The following is a 16,971-nucleotide window of genomic DNA, read 5'->3' as shown; positions in this document are numbered from 1 at the left end:
TTATTGCCAACTTGGCGTCATGCGCAATGCGGAAAACGTCTAAAAATAAAACCGGACCTGCAATTGGTTTATAACTTGAACCAATCAGGAAGAATCTCTCATTCGTGGTGATCATTCGCGGGAAGAAGAAATATGGCGGCAACAGCAGATTATTTTCCGAAAAGCCCAGATCCAATGTCTCGACACCGTTCGCAATACAAGTGCAGCACACCGCCCTGGAAAGAACAGTATAGAAAGGTACGATGATATTTACGTCTTCCAATGACGATGTTTGTGATATTTTCAAGCCAGTTTTCACTTCTTTTCGATTTCATATCCCGGTGCGTGACTTTAATAAATGTCTCTTAGTTTTTAGAGTTAGTTTTTATCAGTTTTCGCTCTTGTGATCGTAGCGCACGAAAACTTAGTACTTTTTTATAATCTTCAGCAACGTTACTTAAGTTACATTAGTGTCGCCATAGTTTTATGAGTTCACACTCTTTTGGAGAGGACCATTTAGCAAAACACAGAAGCTCGATAAAGAAGCGGGTGGGGTGGGGTGGGGGGGGGGAATAGGAGTGCGTTGAGGGCTTTAAAAAGCCGAGAGATTCAATTATTTTAATTCCAATCTTCCCCCTAAGATGGCAGAAAAGCAAACTTTTATTGGTGCCTTCTGAAAAGTGAATGAGTGAGGCTGATTTTTAGTCAGTCCTTATGAAAATATACCTGAAGTGTCCAACTTTTGTCACCCTCTTCTTTTGATAGATATTTAGCCTTTAACTCCCAAGATCTCATCTGTAATTCTCCTTACTGTCTTCTATACAATTCCTCTGATGTAACTTCTGAGAATTTGGTATTGGATCAACTAATAATCCCCCAATTGTTAATTTTCTTGGTTCTCATCACTTGTCTTCTTGATTTTGTGTTCATATTGTAAGGAAAAATTCTGTCTTAGTCACTCATGGGAGTAACAGGATTAAATGACAAGAATTCTACTAACAACTCTATATGTCCTGTGTCTGTGTTACATCTGGATTCTTGCCAGCATTATGAATGCACTAAAAATCTCTTGTTAGTTCAAGCCTTTATTTAGATCTTTGTGTTTCACTTTTGGTTGAACTGGCATCTCTACTTGTTTTTAAAATCTCTTTAGAGGTGCTTGGACAGGCTCAAAAATGGGAGGCAGAAATTTGTGGAGAGATTTAGGCAAGCCAGTTGTGAGACAAATGACTCCTCTTTTGTAACGAAGTGATGGATGAAGAATGGCGTAGGCTTAGTGAAGAAAATCAAGAACTTTCACCATGGCGTCCAACCAGAAGGTCATGCACACCATTTAAAGGGGTTAGTAAAACTAGTGCTAGGGAGATGTAATGGCTCAGTGGTACATGATGGCCCAATAGTGCAGTTGGCCCAATGTAACATGTTGGCCCAATGGTGCATGTTGGCCCAATGGTAGATTTTGGCCCAATGGTGCATGTTGGCCTAATCAGGCATGTTGGCCCAATCAGGTGTGTTGTTCCAATGGAGCATTTTGTGTTGAGAGGTTTGCATTCAAGACCTGGCTTTGCATTGTGTTCTTTGGCAAAACACTTTCACAGTGTTTCTCTCCACCCAGGAGTATACTGGCTTAGAGCATTGAACAGTCCACAAGTTTTATACATAAATGATGTGCTTTTAATACTTATGATACCTTTTCAGTCAATATAGAAATTAGTTTAAACATGCTGGAGATATATCAATTAACTTGTATCATTTTTTCAGCTTTACTTAAATCTTGAATCATTCATTCTCTCTCTCTATAAGCTTGAGTTAGATTGTTCAGAGGATACTTCCCTTGATGAGGTTCTGTCTTTACTGGATGAAATTCAAAAGGAACTGATGGATGAAGAAAGAAACATTCTTGCCCAGTATGAGGAAAATCTGAAGTTCGAGGAATCTTCTCTATGTGCAGCTATTGAAAGTCTTGGAACAGAGGATTCTGTCATTTGCCCAGTCTGCAAAAGGTTGGTGAACCCTTACCATACTTAATCGTTGGGTGACTAGCATCTAATTTCTCCTGACAATATCAATCCTGAATCAAACATTAATATCACAAGAATAAAGGAAATGGTCACCAACTAAAGAAGCTCTTGATTGTTGAACAAATTCTCTTTGTCAGCACTCCAGCACTGATGTTAGGGTGTAAAGCTTGAATTCAGGAAATGGAGTGAGATTTAAGGACTAAAAACAACAAGATGCCTTGCAAAAGTATTGTTGTCCTTCATGGGGGTTAAACTAAAGGTTAAAAGCTTGTAAGCGAGTATTCTCCATCTTGTTTTGTCCCCCCCCCCATCCTCTACCCCCATTCCATTACCCACCCAAGTTCTTTTATTTTGTTTTAGAATAGCCATATTGCTATGCCTTTATTTCTCTGTCCTTTCCCAGTACTTCTTGAACCAATTTTCCATGATGGGAGCTTTGTTAATGAGAGCCCTCATTTTCTATGATTTGTTAGATTATCTTTCTTTTCTATCTTGGTAACAGAAATCCATTACATCAGAACAAACAGGTCGTCTTCTGTGCTTGTGGAATCAGAATTGATACTGAGGTGGGATTACTGTGATTTTTGAAGTTTGTTTAGTTTAACCCTTTCACTCCTATGAATGACTAGCATCTGATTTCTCCCTTCCTCCAGAAGATCTCACCTTTTACAGATCGAATGAATCCAAACTTAGTTATTATGCTTTTGGCAGTTCTACATGGCTCCCGAAGTGAATACCCTAAAGAATAGTGGAATAAATTGAGCCTTCTGTGCACAAAATCCAGTGGTAACACCCATTTCTGAATGACACACTTAAATTGCCATGAAGTTGTAATGCGATACCACCCCTGAATCTCAAATTAAGCTAGGTCATGAGAACCAAGGAAATAATCACCAATGAAAGAAGCTCTTGATTGTTGAACTAATTGCCTGGTGAGATATTAAAGAAAAATAGATTTCATGCTGCCATGTTTCTGTTCAGTGATAAACTTAAATGACATCAAACTGTTGTTAGCACAAAGTGGTGGCACACAAGGTGCGTTGCTGATTTTCTTACAATATTCTGGCATCTTCATTGATCTATAATTGTATAGATCCACTGTGTGGTGAACTCTATTTGTTTATATAATAGAAAAGCAAAACGTTTATAATGGTAACATCATCTATGCATCTGATCTCCAATAGATCATCAGTAAGAACCAAACATAATTTTGCTCATCACACATAAGGAATTTTTCTTTGTGATCCTTCAGCATGATGCACTAAACCTGACCTATCTCAGAAACCAGATTGATGGGGCATTAACAATCCATAGGTAAGTTTTCAACTTGTGAGTTGTGCCGTAGGAATTTGCTACCTTACTTTACCAACTAAATGTTGCAGTGGGCCAGCTTCTCTTCCAAGGGGGATTAGCATAGCTCCTGATTGCTTCATGCTACAGAAATTGGAATAATCTCTAACTGGATGTACCAATATGCCATTTCTGAATTACCTTTGGTCTCTTTTTCAGAGTAAGTCCTGGTGCTCATCCTTTTATATGATTATAAGTTTTTATTCACATGCAAATGAAATTCATTTTCATATGAGTGGTTGAGCGCCAAGCCTAGTTTTAAAAAGGAGGACAAAGGTAATTTGGAAATGGCCCTTGCAGATAATACTTTACTATTGCTGGTTTTGGAGAAGACTAATAGAGATAAATTCAGTTTTAGTTAATTATCATGAAAAGAAAAAAAAATGAAGAAAGAGTGAAAAGAAAGGCGACACTATTTTGGAGCGGTCTTTGCGCAGACTTAAAGGCGTTCCCATGAGCATGCCTTTGGTTATGTGTAAGAATTAAGTGTGTTTGTCACTTTTTTCCTGGCCTATTTTATTTTTCATTCATTGCCTGTTCTCTTTTATTTTCTGTTTTTTTGGCAGAGAACAAGGTTGCACAATGGAACCAGAGTTTTGCGTATCAGTTTTACAAGAGGTGGCAGTAAGCAATCTTGTTGCTCTGTGTAAGGTGAGAAGAAAGATGAACTTTCTATAACCAAAGAGCATAGCATTTAATTTCTTTCACGGGTTTTGCACAGTTTGTCTTTTTTTCTTAATTTATGTAGTGACAAATCGATGCTAATACGATTAATAGTGCGAGCCTTGTTGTAAAAGACGATGACGTTGTGTAAACCTTTGTGTGATGTTGTTCTGAAGAGAACGGCTGTGGAATTGGAATTTCATTTTTCACTGTATTAACAAGACCACATTCCGGACCATAACAGACCGACCCAATCTTATCGCAGGATCTAAACTGATTATTCACAACATATGATTATAACCGTTACCTGCGTTTGTCAGCCATTAACCCATGAAACCCTAATGCTATTAGGAATTCTTATCTATGCATTTCCTAGCCTGCGTCTAACGGACTTGTCTACGTGAAGGGGTTTTCTTGCTTTTTTTACATAAGAATAGGCAAGTAGGAGGCAAGTGTGACGGACGAAACTCGCGCGAGAGGAGGAGCTAAACAACACAACAATAAAAAACTCCACAAAATAAACGATGCCTCTTTTGACGGACTGGAACTGATTGTCGTAATTGTTTTTCATCTGCACACGGTGGCTGGGAAGGAACATCGACTTCCGTGCCTTCCTCTTGTTCCCGCTACTGATTTTGTTTCCTCCCGCGACTTCCTTGTTTATTCCGCGAGTTCTTTTTTTCCATTCACACCTTCTGCTTTGCATCCTTGCCTTTTATTTCTACCCGGACGTTCTTTTTATTTTCATTAACGACTTCTTTTTCCATCGGCGACTTCTTTTTACCTGAAAACCCACGCCTTATTCTCGATCTGCGACGTGAAATTGGCTATTCCTTGGCTTTACACCCTAACATCAGTATGCATATTCTCCATACTATTCAGTACATTTCTTCAGGTTTTGAAAAGGAGAATTTGTCTAACAATCAAGAGCTTCTTTCTTTGTTGATCATTTCCCTTATTCTCGTGACCTTAATGTTTTATTCAGGGCTGATTTCGTAAGGAGAAATTAGATGCTAGTCACTCTTAGGGGTTAAGGGGTTAAGAAAAACGTAGGAAGGTTTCAAAAGCTATGTAAGTTTACCTCAAAAAAGTTCAAGGTGGATCTAAATCCGCAGTGACACCGCGTGGTTGCAGTCAACTTGCTGCTCAGCAGACATTCAGAAATCGTGTGCGTTTGAACAAAAAGTCACGCAAAAATAGTTAAAGACATCCCGTTTTTGCTCGTCTCCGTATTCTTTCACGTTTTCGAACCACAACAGTAGCTTATGATTGTCTAAAGTAATTAAAGTAATAATCCATTCTCAGTCAGCGTTGTACACAGGACACTATGACATCAATATAGTAAAGGCCTCTCCACCTCCCCCCTCCCCCCACCCCTCTTGACCACCAAAGGGAAAACGCAAACTACTTAAAATAGCCAGTGTTTCATGCCAAGGCAAACCGGTGGTTCTTAGTCACAAGGCTTAAAAGAACATACCAATCCGTTTTCTCTTGATGTTTTTAAATTTGGTATTTATATAGGAAAACGCATTTTCTTATTACTTAAGGTAGAATTTTTCTCTAACCACCTCCATCCTTTCTATCTCTGTTTCAGGCGTGTGATTTCTTGTTCATCGTTCTTTGACGCAAAAAATGTAGAAGAAGAATTTTCCTCAAGGAAAGAGGAAGTTAAAGAGTTCAGCAATTGCGAAATTTTATCTCAGTGAACGAGATATGTACTAAAATTATCATTTAGTCGTGTACAGAATTTGTAATAGATCCTTATTAGTTGAGTGTAAATAAAGTTTTTGGCTCTACTTGAAGAGTTATTGTGGTTTCATAATGATTTATAGTAAATTTTAAGTATCCGGTGTTTCAGTTTTTTGGCTGATAACCAATCAAATGTTGGGCCTCATGAGAACCGGAAACTGCATAGGCACGCACACGTAGTTGTGACTTCCGGAATACCATTTACTTTTCTTTCGATCATTAGATCTATAAGAGTGCTGATAACTTTATTTTCAGTTAAGAAAGAAAAGAAAATCCAACTTATACCTGATAAGAAAATAGCGACCGAAACTGTCCGATAATTTCCTGAAGGATTAGAGCGACAACAGAACGGCGCAGCTTTCTACAGGATAACGCGCATCTTGTTTTGAAGTCTTCCGCAAATTCAGAACTTGAGTAAAGAGCCATTAGAAATTGCGGCAAATGGTCATCTTATGGGGCCTGTGTCAGAAATGTTGTCCTTCCATTCCGAACTGTCATCGTAGAATGGCTAGGTAACATCACGTTGCTTTCATGGCTTGTTACAATGGCGAGGTCGGCACAAAATTTCCAACGGGGCGATGGGAAGAGTTTTGTAAAGACCGGGGCGAAGTAGCGGCGATCAATTTCGCCAATGAATTCCTTCAATTTGTAAGAGACAACCCAGTTTTTGATGTATCGGGAGCATCTGGTACATTTTCTAAGCGTTTTGTCGAGCATTTCCTTCAAGCATTTGACGTAGAGGTGCATAAACAAGACGGATTTCTGGACCTCGAGGCCCCCGACTCGCCGACCGATGTGTTCGGTCCAGACGATTGGGGTTCAAGCGTTCATCTCACGGGCACATTTAAAGCTCCAGAGAAGAAAACAAGTGAATCCAGCTTCAAATTCCTTGAGAAATTAAAGGACGTGAAAGGATTTTTCAAACGCAATGCGAACGAAGAGTTACCTCCTGCCAAACAGGCGGAAACGAGGAGAGATCTGGAAGATCAAAGAGCTCAATTTCTGGAGACGAAACTGACAACTTCTGTCAAACGCGAAGGAGTCATGAACTATTTAATGAACTTGGAAAGTGGAATGAATACAGAGGACTTCTTTTGGCAGAAATGTCGAGTGGTTCTGTTCAAAGCACCTGGAGGGTTTATGTTGGAGTTTTATACACCTCCAAAGGTAATTCAACAGAGATCGAAATTTCTAATTTGAGGAACAGGTTTTATGTTTTGATCTCTTTGCTTTCTAGTCAACCGACCACCTGGTTGGTCATTTTCCCTTATCGCTCCATTAACTCACAATGTTGCCTATGTATTTGTATTGTCTCTTGAGGTTTTTAAGGGTGTTAATACTTAATCAAAACATGAATGGACTCGGTGTGAAACTTTTCCCTTCTTGTTTTACAGCTTATCGCCAGGATGAATGTTAAGTCAAAATTTTTCAACCGATCGAAAGTTGACCGTGATCACCTGTTTAGCTTAAAGCCATCAGGAAAATGTAGCGGGCCCATTATGATGTATCTTCCTTTTTTTCCATTCTTGCTATATAACGGTTTAAGGTCTGATTTATCACTTCCTTGATCTACGGCGATATATTTGTAGTTATTTTTGGATTCAGATCGGAATTAAGAATTGGATCTAGGAAGGAATTATGGTTTTTTTTTTTCCATGTTAGTGAAATTCAATTTATTTGTTTCTTTGGGAAATAAAGAGGGTTTTTAAACGATATGTTTGATAGTTAAACATTGAAGTGTCGTTTTTTTTTTTCATAGTATTTTGGTAGTCAATACGTGTGTTATTTTGGAATGAATCTTGTTTGGGTAGATATATCGTGTATTTACCTGTAGTTCAATTTTTTTTCCTTTCCTTTTCTTAATGTTTTAAGTGTGGGTTGCACACAAGATTCGTCAATGCATTGAGCAAAGAGAAAATGAAAAACAATTGAATGCCATCAAGAACAAGACCATTAGAGTTAGCTGCAAACCTCATATTCATGGATCGCCAAGGGAGGACAAACAGACCATATCAGTGGCCAAGTCAGAGGGAACTATGACATAAAAAAGTCTGGTCATTCTTCTTTCCCTCATCTTTCCCAAAAAAGACAAACTAATCAGCGAAAAGAACTGATACAGTTTTGTCTCCTTTCTCCTATTTGAGTTGGATTAAGGTCTAGGCTTGTTTCAATATTGGGCTCAGCTTTTTTTCAGTTTTTTTGGGTTTAACAAATTTTGAAGGAGGCAATTATGAAGCTGAAGTCCTTGAAAAATGTTTGCAAAGAAAAGGCAGATATTGCAACCTTGAGTGAGCAAGACTGATGTATTACGCAGTTTGTTATTGAAGAACGATCTATTGGTGTAAAGAAAACACATTTAAAGTTTAGGAGAGAAATAGAGCTTTGCCATTTTGGACCACCCGAGCTTTCAAACAAACTGGGAGCTGGCCCAATAATTCTTAAGGCAACACGTTGCAAATTTTCATGTTCTCTTAAATATTTATTGCATAGCAAAAAGTCGACACAAGCATTTTTTTATTTTAGATAAGAAGGAATATATCCCCCAAGGCCATCAACCATAATTTATCTTGTTTATTCAAGAAGCTAGCCATTAATACCATAATAACATTTTCCACCACTGTTTTCATGGACTAATGTAAACTAAGGGGCTGGTTCAGGTGTTTCAATACCTCACTTTACACATTAATCTTCTTATAATAATAGTGTTAGTTCATTCCTAGAGGAGAAGTAGGGTATTGGTTTGTATTTCTTTGGTTTATGGAAAATCTTGGTTTTGCAACCAAGATCTTGATAACCAGTCCCCTAGAAATAATGGTTCCATTTTAACCACTCCTGCAAGGTATAAGTTTAACCCATGTTGATTGGTTGGCCAGCCCCAATAATGGGTTCGTATATCCATCTAGTTTTTACCAACATCTGTATCTCACCCTCTTTTTCCTCAAGAGGAAAGAGGGATAATTTTGTATGGGAATCTAATAGTCTCTCAAAAATCACCTAGGACTTTAGTGGTGCTTCCTACAATTGAACCTGTATTGTGTTGAAACAATTAAGCAAATTCAACTGGACTTTTTTTGCTTGTAGGAGGGTGTTTTTTGTTTTCATTTCTATAGTCACCCAAACCAAAGACAGTAATATTCTTGCTTCCTCATTCATGAAGCAAGGCCTGCAACAGAAGTTGGAGCTGCCAGGATGGGAGAATGTGTTTTGTCATTCAAGGTTTTGCCATGTAATTATACACATATACTTATCCCCCCCTTTACTGAACGCATGTATGGGATACACATCCTTCACACTAAGGATCAGCATAGTTTAAAGCTTTCGCTTATGAATAAATATGCTTAATTAAGCAAAGGTCAGAAAATCTTATCTATGACAGATGACAAATTCTTTGCTCCAGATTCCTAAAAGGGACTCAGACTTTTTCTTTGTCTTGCATTTTTGGGTAATAAGACCTAATAAGCATCTCTCTATGTTAAAAATGTATTTTTCCATGAGGTGTAACCTTGCTAGCAGACCTTCACAAATCCAATAGCACCAAGTTTAACTCCTAGGACATCTACATTTAACTTTCTCTTAGACACCTTGATGTATTAGTTTTGTTTACAGTGGATCTGTTAATTTTTTTCTACAGGCTGTAAACAAGAGAGAATACATGCTAGCAGCTAATCACAAGGAGGAAATGGATGAGTGGCTGGCTGAGATAAGAAATGCATGGAAGAAGATCAGGGGTCACCAGTCAAAGGTGAAGGGCTGAATAAATTGTTTTCTGCTGTTGTTATTAATTTGGAGAGTGCAGTATTACTCCGTGAGAAAGGTTTCCTTTAACTTTTCTTGGGCAATATTGGGCTTTAGCTTTTAATGGGCTGCACATCAAACTTTTTCTGTTTGATAGCCAGCGTGAAGAGTTCCTAAGCTGATGTCTTAGGAGTTAGCCCTTTGTCAGTGCAAGTGACATCACACTTCTTTTGTCTTTAGTTCGTTACTGAACTGTTTGTAACAGGAACACACAAATCATTCTGAATGGTGTTTGGTCTACATCTTCAGCTAGGGGTCAGTTTCCAACAGCAGCCAGCTGACAGATAGATCTCCCTGTTTTTAACCATTTAATTCCCGAAAGTGATTAACATGTAACTTCTCCCTGTAATATCCATACATTATCCAGCAAACAGGTAGTGAGATTACTCAAACTTATCAGGTACAAGATACTATCTTGATTGAACACCAAATCCTTGTAAACACTTAAAAAGGAAATGTGTGGCAGGTAGAATAGAGAATTAACAATCAGATCTTGGGAGTTAAAGGGTTAATACAGTTGTACCCATTCATACAATGATTTATGGAAACCACTTTTAACACTGTGGGAATCACAGAAGTACTAATCAAAACTTTATGTATGAAAATGCTCGAATTATAATAGTAGGGCTGTGGTTTGTCCCTCTATGCTCATTTGTCATGCTGTTCTTTATTGCTGTCTGCAGTGGTCCATCAATATCTGGTTCTGATGAGAGAGTGCAGAGGCAGCCCTTCCCCCAAGTACCCCAGCAAATGCAGTGGCTGTATCAAACTCAGTAGTGGGAGCTAAACTTGGAGATGGTCAAGCACGAAGAGTCAGACTGGACAGTTACCCTGCAGGCAAGTGATATTTATTCCATTTTTGCATTAAAATTTGATATTGAGTTCAAAGCATTTTTGCAGAATAAGAACAAAACAAGACTTGAATACTAGCTGACTGAAGGAAATAAACATTTTGCTCTTGCAAGACACTCCCCCATTCCCTTACGAATCCTTGCTCTTTACCAAAGTCCAACCATTTCTGGGAAATATTTCTGTTTTGCATGTTTTCTATTTTGCACGTTTTCTACTTGAACAATGTTATTGCCATTGTGATCGAATTTGCCAATGTGACCCCCTTACCACCCCCCCCTTTACATGCCCCTCCCCTTCCCACCCCCTCCCCCTTACCACCCCCCCTTACCCCTACTGAGCAATTTCTCAGGAAAAACGTGGATCTATCTGTTAGGGACTTCAATTGGTTGAAATATCCATCCAATCGGACTCTTGCTTATAGGAGTAACAAAGAAGAACCTCTCTTATTTTTGTTTTGCAATGAACAACATGCATCACACAAGAAAATGAAGCCAGAAACCTTAATACAAGCATAAGAAGCCAGATGATTTTTGGAATTTTGGAACATATGAAGCTTAAATCTTAGTTTTTTATGGACAACTGATCCAAACTTCCTTTTATCTGGGAATTTTGGTCACCTGTAGGAGAGCAGAAGATTGGCTCTGTATCTTGGAGACTCTTGGATAATTCGGGGGAGTTGGTATATATGTATAACCATGAAGTCACCTATGTGTAGATATTTCAAGTTTCTTTTATGATCCTAGAGAAATTTTTCCTTAGGATACCAAACATTTACTAGTAACTGGAAGTGGTCCAGAGTTAGATGACCACTGGCCATGGGGCTGATGTGACCTTTATTTTTTTTGAGAAAGCAATACTAAGGCTAATTTTGAAGTGAAACAGAGAAAGGCTAGTTATCAACCCCAGGCAAACTACCTTTCCCCTGCGTAAAGGCATGTTGGGAACATAGCACACAACTGTGAATATATATTCAGTTTAATAACTGTAAACTCTGGCTTTTGTCATTGTCCAGATAAAAAATCCACAGAGGCCGTGTCCAATTTAGCAAAAAGACGGAATGTTTACACTCCCTCGTCACTTCAAATACAGAACAGATCCACAGGATCATTTTCTTCACCTCATGGTCCTCAGACCCCCACTAACCAAGGTCTGTTTATAGGATAGTGTTGTTGTCAAACTTAGCATTATTTTTTTAAGATATTTCATTATTATATGGTTGTTTTTTATTGTGATTCAGTTCCAAATGTGGCTCAAAATTTTAATTTGGATCCTTTTGTTTTTGGATATGGTAATGTGCGATAATAGTGATTATGGGAAAGATGTATATAATTGTGAATGTGTTTGCTCTTCTGTGAGCATTACAAAAAAATTGTTGTACTTAATGTTAACATTACAGATGATCTACCCCATGGCCGTCCTCCTCCGGAGCTTCCTCCAAGATCTCCAACCAGCAGTGAGGCGACACCGCTCTCTTCCCCCTAATCAGCCTGATCTGTTGCGGCAGATTTCTGCTCAAGGAGCACCACAATCAACTAATGAAGGAGAATTCTTTATCATATTATTTTGTATATCAATCATTCATTAGTGCAATAGTATTGTTTTCAGAGGTTGTTTAAAACTTTAGAAGTCTGGGAGATTATGTGGACTTCGTATAATTTAAATGACTTTCTCATTATGGTGACAAGGTTAGACAATTCTGTTTATAATTATGGAATGATTAAGAAAGTGGTAGATACACTGAAAGATAAGACACAGAATTTTTATTTTCTAAGGAATGCCACAACAGTTCTAAGGTCTTCTGTTCAAAATCAGAGAGTTGAACTGTGATTTTACACAAAATGGTAGTTGTTCTTGATAACTAAAGGAAGCATATAACTAAGTATGATTAGAAAGAAAGATTTAAATTGGCTTGATCCATTTCATGACTTAATGTGGGTTACTCCCTTGAAATTTAAATTACTTTAAATTCTTTGAGCTGAAGCTCTGAGACTCAGTGGCCCCTTCATCAAGACTTTTTCTTGAAATGGTAAAGATATTTTATCTTTATTATTATTTTTTCTTTCAGAAAACACAGTGTGGGTTACAGCTTCTATGGAAAATCACCCTCTTGCAAATTACCCATGGTTCCATGGAACCCTGCCAAGAATAGAGGCCTCTCATCTGGTGTCACAGGGAGGCCAGCAGTGGCATGGGATATTCCTAATAAGGCAAAGTGAGACAAGGAGAGGGGAATATGTGTTAACATTTAATTACCAAGGGAGAGCAAAGGTAAATATCCATTGTTTTGGTTGTTTCTTTGGGAAATCAAAGGTTTTAAGCTTCCAATGCATAGAAAGACTTGTTAAAATTGTGGCTTGGAAGGTGGATGCCTTTTTCTTTCATTGTTTTACAGGTCATGGGAAACCTGAAAGTCATAGAAGTGTAAATTGTATGAACCCGGTCTAGAGAAAGCTGTCTCATATTAAGTGAAAATTCAGCAATATTGGAGCACTTCCAAAATTTGCTGAAAAATTGAAGTGACTATTGTCTTTGCCTCTAGCCTTTCAGCTGTGTTCTGACTTATAGTTATCAATTTAAATTTGATTTTTATGTAATTAAGGGCTTATTTAGTCAATGCTCAATTTGAAATTATCCAAATTTCAGCATCTCAGACTTGCCTTGAACGTGGAGGGCCAATGTCGTGTCCAGCATCTCTGGTTTCAGAGCATTTTTGAAATGCTGGAGCACTTTCGAGCTAATCCAATTCCGCTAGAGAGTGGTGGACCTTCTGACGTAATGCTCACAAATTTTGTGGTCTACACAAGTTCTGGTTCACCCCAACCTGGAAGCTCCTTGCAGCGCACCCATGTAGGCCATGGAGGTGAAGGTGGTCTGCGCCGTTCTCACAGCCTTCATGTAAACAGGATAACTAGAGCAGCAACCATCCAAGGGGCTCTGTTCGAATTGCATCAAATACGGCTAATGGCCAGGCGCATTCAAGGGCAGTTGAAAATCAGTATGCCTTTGTTTGAATTTGAAGGCTAAATTTCAAAAGTTGTATGCTCTTCTGTTAATTTTTTATATAAAATTAATGTTTACAGTATTTAAAGTGAGACTGATTTAAGTCTCCCTGTGATCTAGACAGAAGTAACTACCATTCTGAAAGCCTCTACAGGTCATAAAATGGAGAAGTAACTTAGCCTGTTCCAGGCTTTCATTTGCAAAGGGAGTAATGATAACAACAATGCCACAAAATGAAGCAATGTCAGAGTACATACATGTAGAATGCCTGGAACAGAGGTAAACCGAACAGATTGTTCCCCAAGTAAATGGTCTGAATGCTCTTTTGCTCATTTCAAATGCTATCTTCATTCGCCAGATCCTGATAATTACCAAGCAGTCATGCCTAGAACAGTTATTGTCTTTTGTACTGTAAACAAAAAATATGAGGTTTTTTCTTGAATCCTTTCCAGCCTAATAAATTGTCATGCATTAGTTCCCTTTGTTTGGCTATGGTAACATAAATCTTCAGTGAAGTGTGATCAGTAGCACTTGGCCCAACAATGTGATAATATTTTTGTATTTATTTATGCTTTGTAATTTGAATACGTAAGACAGAAAGCCTCATAGTGCAATTAGATTTGCTTTCTCTTTCTTAAGTTTGTGATTTTTAATATACATGCCAAACTTTCAGCATGCCCATTGGCTGAGAGTATGCCCCAAACAATGCATACAGCTTAAATTGCATGCTGAAAGACGAAAGTAAGTGTAAATTATTAACAATTAATCAAATATTATCACTTGAAAAAAACAATTAATAGGGGCAATTTACAGTTGTGTACTTAGCTGCCAAGCCTTTGATTTGGAGTGAGGCTGAAGGTGACCTTGTTGTGATAGAAACCAGTATGTAGTGAACATGATAGCAAAGTAATTAACATTTGAAAGGCAGCAAGGTTTTAGTGTGTTGTAACAAGGTCACCCTTAGCCTCACTCCTGTTCAAAGGCTTGGCAACCAAGCACACAACTGTAAAATAGACCATTGTACAATTCAACATGAACATGAAAACATTTGATTACCTAAGTATGCAATTGCCACTATGAGGTCTAAATAATGAAGTTTTTATTTTATATTATTTTATACCTAGTTACTTTAATTTGTATGGGAACTATTTTAAGATTCTATTAGAATTAGTCCATTTTACAGTTGTGTGCTTGGTTGCCAAGCCTTTCACAGGAGTGAGGCTAAGGTTGACCTTGTTATGAGACAAACCTTGTTGCTTTTCAAATGCAAATTACTTTGTTAGCATGCTAACTAAATACTGGTCTCTATCACAACAAGGTCACCTTCAGCCTCACTCCCAATCAAAGGCTTGGCAACTAACTACACAACTGAAAAATGGCCTATTGCCCAAACACTCAACTCTTGCACCAGAAATTATTGTATTGTCTCTTACTTTTAATTCTTCCTTTTTGATATTTAATTTATCATATTTCATTACCTGATATGTTCCAGCTATGTTGTTGTTGCAAATATATAAGAATTTTGTAAGAAAGAAACATTTCACATGAAAGGATAAATGATTTTTAACAGTATGTTGGAACAATAATTGTTATGTTATTAGTCAATAATTCTTTGCATCTTTATTGAAAGTAATGGTTGGATTATGCTGATGTAGTTCAACAGGTCTCTACTTATTGTTCCTAAAAATTTCAGGTGAAAACACAGGGAATTATGTTCTAAATATTTTCATGAGTAGATTGCAATAGCATCCTGTTAATGATAAAATTTGAGAAGTGGAAACACGAGGAGTTTTTGGGTGAAAGTGAACCTGAAGTTTCCATTATGAAGTACAGTGATTCAGGTTTTTTTTTTAATTTTAGAGGTGATTATAGGGAAATTTTATCATGGGCTGTATGACACACTTGTAAAGATTCTGCTACATTCCATCATCCCCACAGGATTCAAATGTCAAATTTAGCAAATTTTTTAGCTTACAAAACTGGTGCTCAGGTTGGCATACCCAAGAGAGTGCTGTAAAGTGTCTCTAAATCTCGTGCCTGAGTACTGATTACATTACTGAAAGCATATTGATAAGTATTATTTTGAACTTTTGATACAGCTGAACTTTTAGCAATGAATTAAAGTGTCTTTTTAATGAAGCTATGGGAATGCATTCTTGTGTTAACCCTTTACACCCTATTGGGACCAAAATCACTTGTCCATGCACACTCTTTAACCCTTTAACTCCCATGAGTGACCAAGACAGAATTTCTCCTCACAATATCAATATAATATCAAGCAGACAGGTGATGAGATTAAAGAAAAATATCAATTAGGGGATTATAAGTTGATCCAATCCCAAATTCTCCAAACTGACATCACAAGAACTGTATGGCAGACAGTAAAGAGAATTACTAATGAGATCTTGGAAGTTAAAGGGTTGATATTCAACAAATGAAATAAACTGAAGTGTTGAAGTGAAGATAACAACTGGAGTGGAATAAACATTTGAAGCAGTTGCCAAAATGGGATTAACAAATAACAAGTTACTACAATTATAAGTTTCAAAAAACTGACAAATGAGAAATAAAATAAAGACAACAAAAAGACCCTTACAAACATTGTACAAGATCCTGGCTGGTTAAAGATGATGTAAAACATGAAGAAAACAATGGCACGGTGCAAGTTAAATGATTAAAGCTGAATTAATAAAATCTAAGGTAAAGAACCTATACGCATAACACAAACAAAGAAAACTTATTCTAAAAAAGGTAACAATATGAAAATGAAAGAACTAATAACAATATGAAAATGAAAGAACTTATAACAATATGAAAATGAAAGAACTTGATTGAAAAGTGACAAAGGCAAGAAAAAAAAAGAGTAATGTCAAAAGAAAGAAACACCCAATAATTTTGGTGGCAACAACATCCTAACATCAGTTTACATGTTCCCCATGCTGTTCTAAACACTTTTCCTGAAGTCCCTGAAGGTTCACAATCAAGAGCTTCTTTGGTTGATAATCATTTTCTCTATTCTTGTGACCTAAATATTTGATTCAAGGGTGTTATTGTTGGGAAAAATAAGATGCTAGCCACTCCTAGGAGTTGAAGGTGTAGGGGACTTAGAAGATAAAAGCTATTTTTAACCCTTTCACTCCCAAGATCTCATCGGTAATTTTCCGTACTGTCTGCTATACAATTCTTATGATGTTAGTTCTGAGAATTTGGTAGTGGGTCAACTAAAAATCCTCTTCTTGATATATTTCTTTGTTCTCATCACTTGTCTGCTTGATATTGCATTGACATTGCAAGGAGAAATTCTGTCTTGATCACTCATGGGAGTTAAAGGGTTAAGAGTTCCCATATGCTCAGCCACTTTCTGCTTGGTATTAATTCAATTTTGACCCTTACAAACCATGTAACAGTATGAATTTTCTCCTTTTTCTTCCTTCTGTGATACTGAGATTATGCATATGATCAAAAGGATGTTTAGTTTCTGATTATTTTCTTTATTCTCGTGAACTTACTGTTTGATTCAGAGGTGATACTTCACAAGAAATTGAATGCTTGTCACTAAGTG

At 37.4% G+C, this 16,971-nt stretch overlaps 2 protein-coding genes across 2 annotated transcripts; both read left to right on the top strand.

Annotated features, from left to right (window-relative positions):
* The first annotated feature begins 131 nt into the window (after positions 1–131).
* On the top strand, positions 132–5,796 carry LOC131790185 (RPA-interacting protein A). Its single transcript, XM_059107371.2, is given in 8 exon segments — positions 132–237; positions 1,133–1,220; positions 1,223–1,320; positions 1,783–1,982; positions 2,503–2,566; positions 3,253–3,314; positions 3,917–4,001; positions 5,608–5,796. Coding segments are annotated over 8 exon segments (732 nt in total). The 5' UTR covers position 132; the 3' UTR covers positions 5,638–5,796.
* Positions 5,797–5,974: 178 nt separating this feature from the next.
* Positions 5,975–15,548, top strand: LOC131790175 (SH2B adapter protein 2). Its single transcript, XM_066162862.1, is given in 11 exon segments — positions 5,975–6,929; positions 8,873–8,899; positions 8,901–8,978; positions 9,394–9,504; positions 10,271–10,394; positions 11,422–11,556; positions 11,647–11,702; positions 11,806–11,950; positions 12,475–12,677; positions 13,053–13,335; positions 13,338–15,548. Coding segments are annotated over 11 exon segments (1,881 nt in total). The 5' UTR covers positions 5,975–6,293; the 3' UTR covers positions 13,421–15,548.
* The last annotated feature ends 1,423 nt before the right edge of the window (positions 15,549–16,971 follow it).

Source organism: Pocillopora verrucosa, chromosome 2, assembly GCF_036669915.1.
Source record: "Pocillopora verrucosa isolate sample1 chromosome 2, ASM3666991v2, whole genome shotgun sequence".
Classification (NCBI taxonomy): domain Eukaryota; kingdom Metazoa; phylum Cnidaria; class Anthozoa; order Scleractinia; family Pocilloporidae; genus Pocillopora; species Pocillopora verrucosa.
This window is presented reverse-complemented; position numbering and strand designations above follow the sequence as displayed.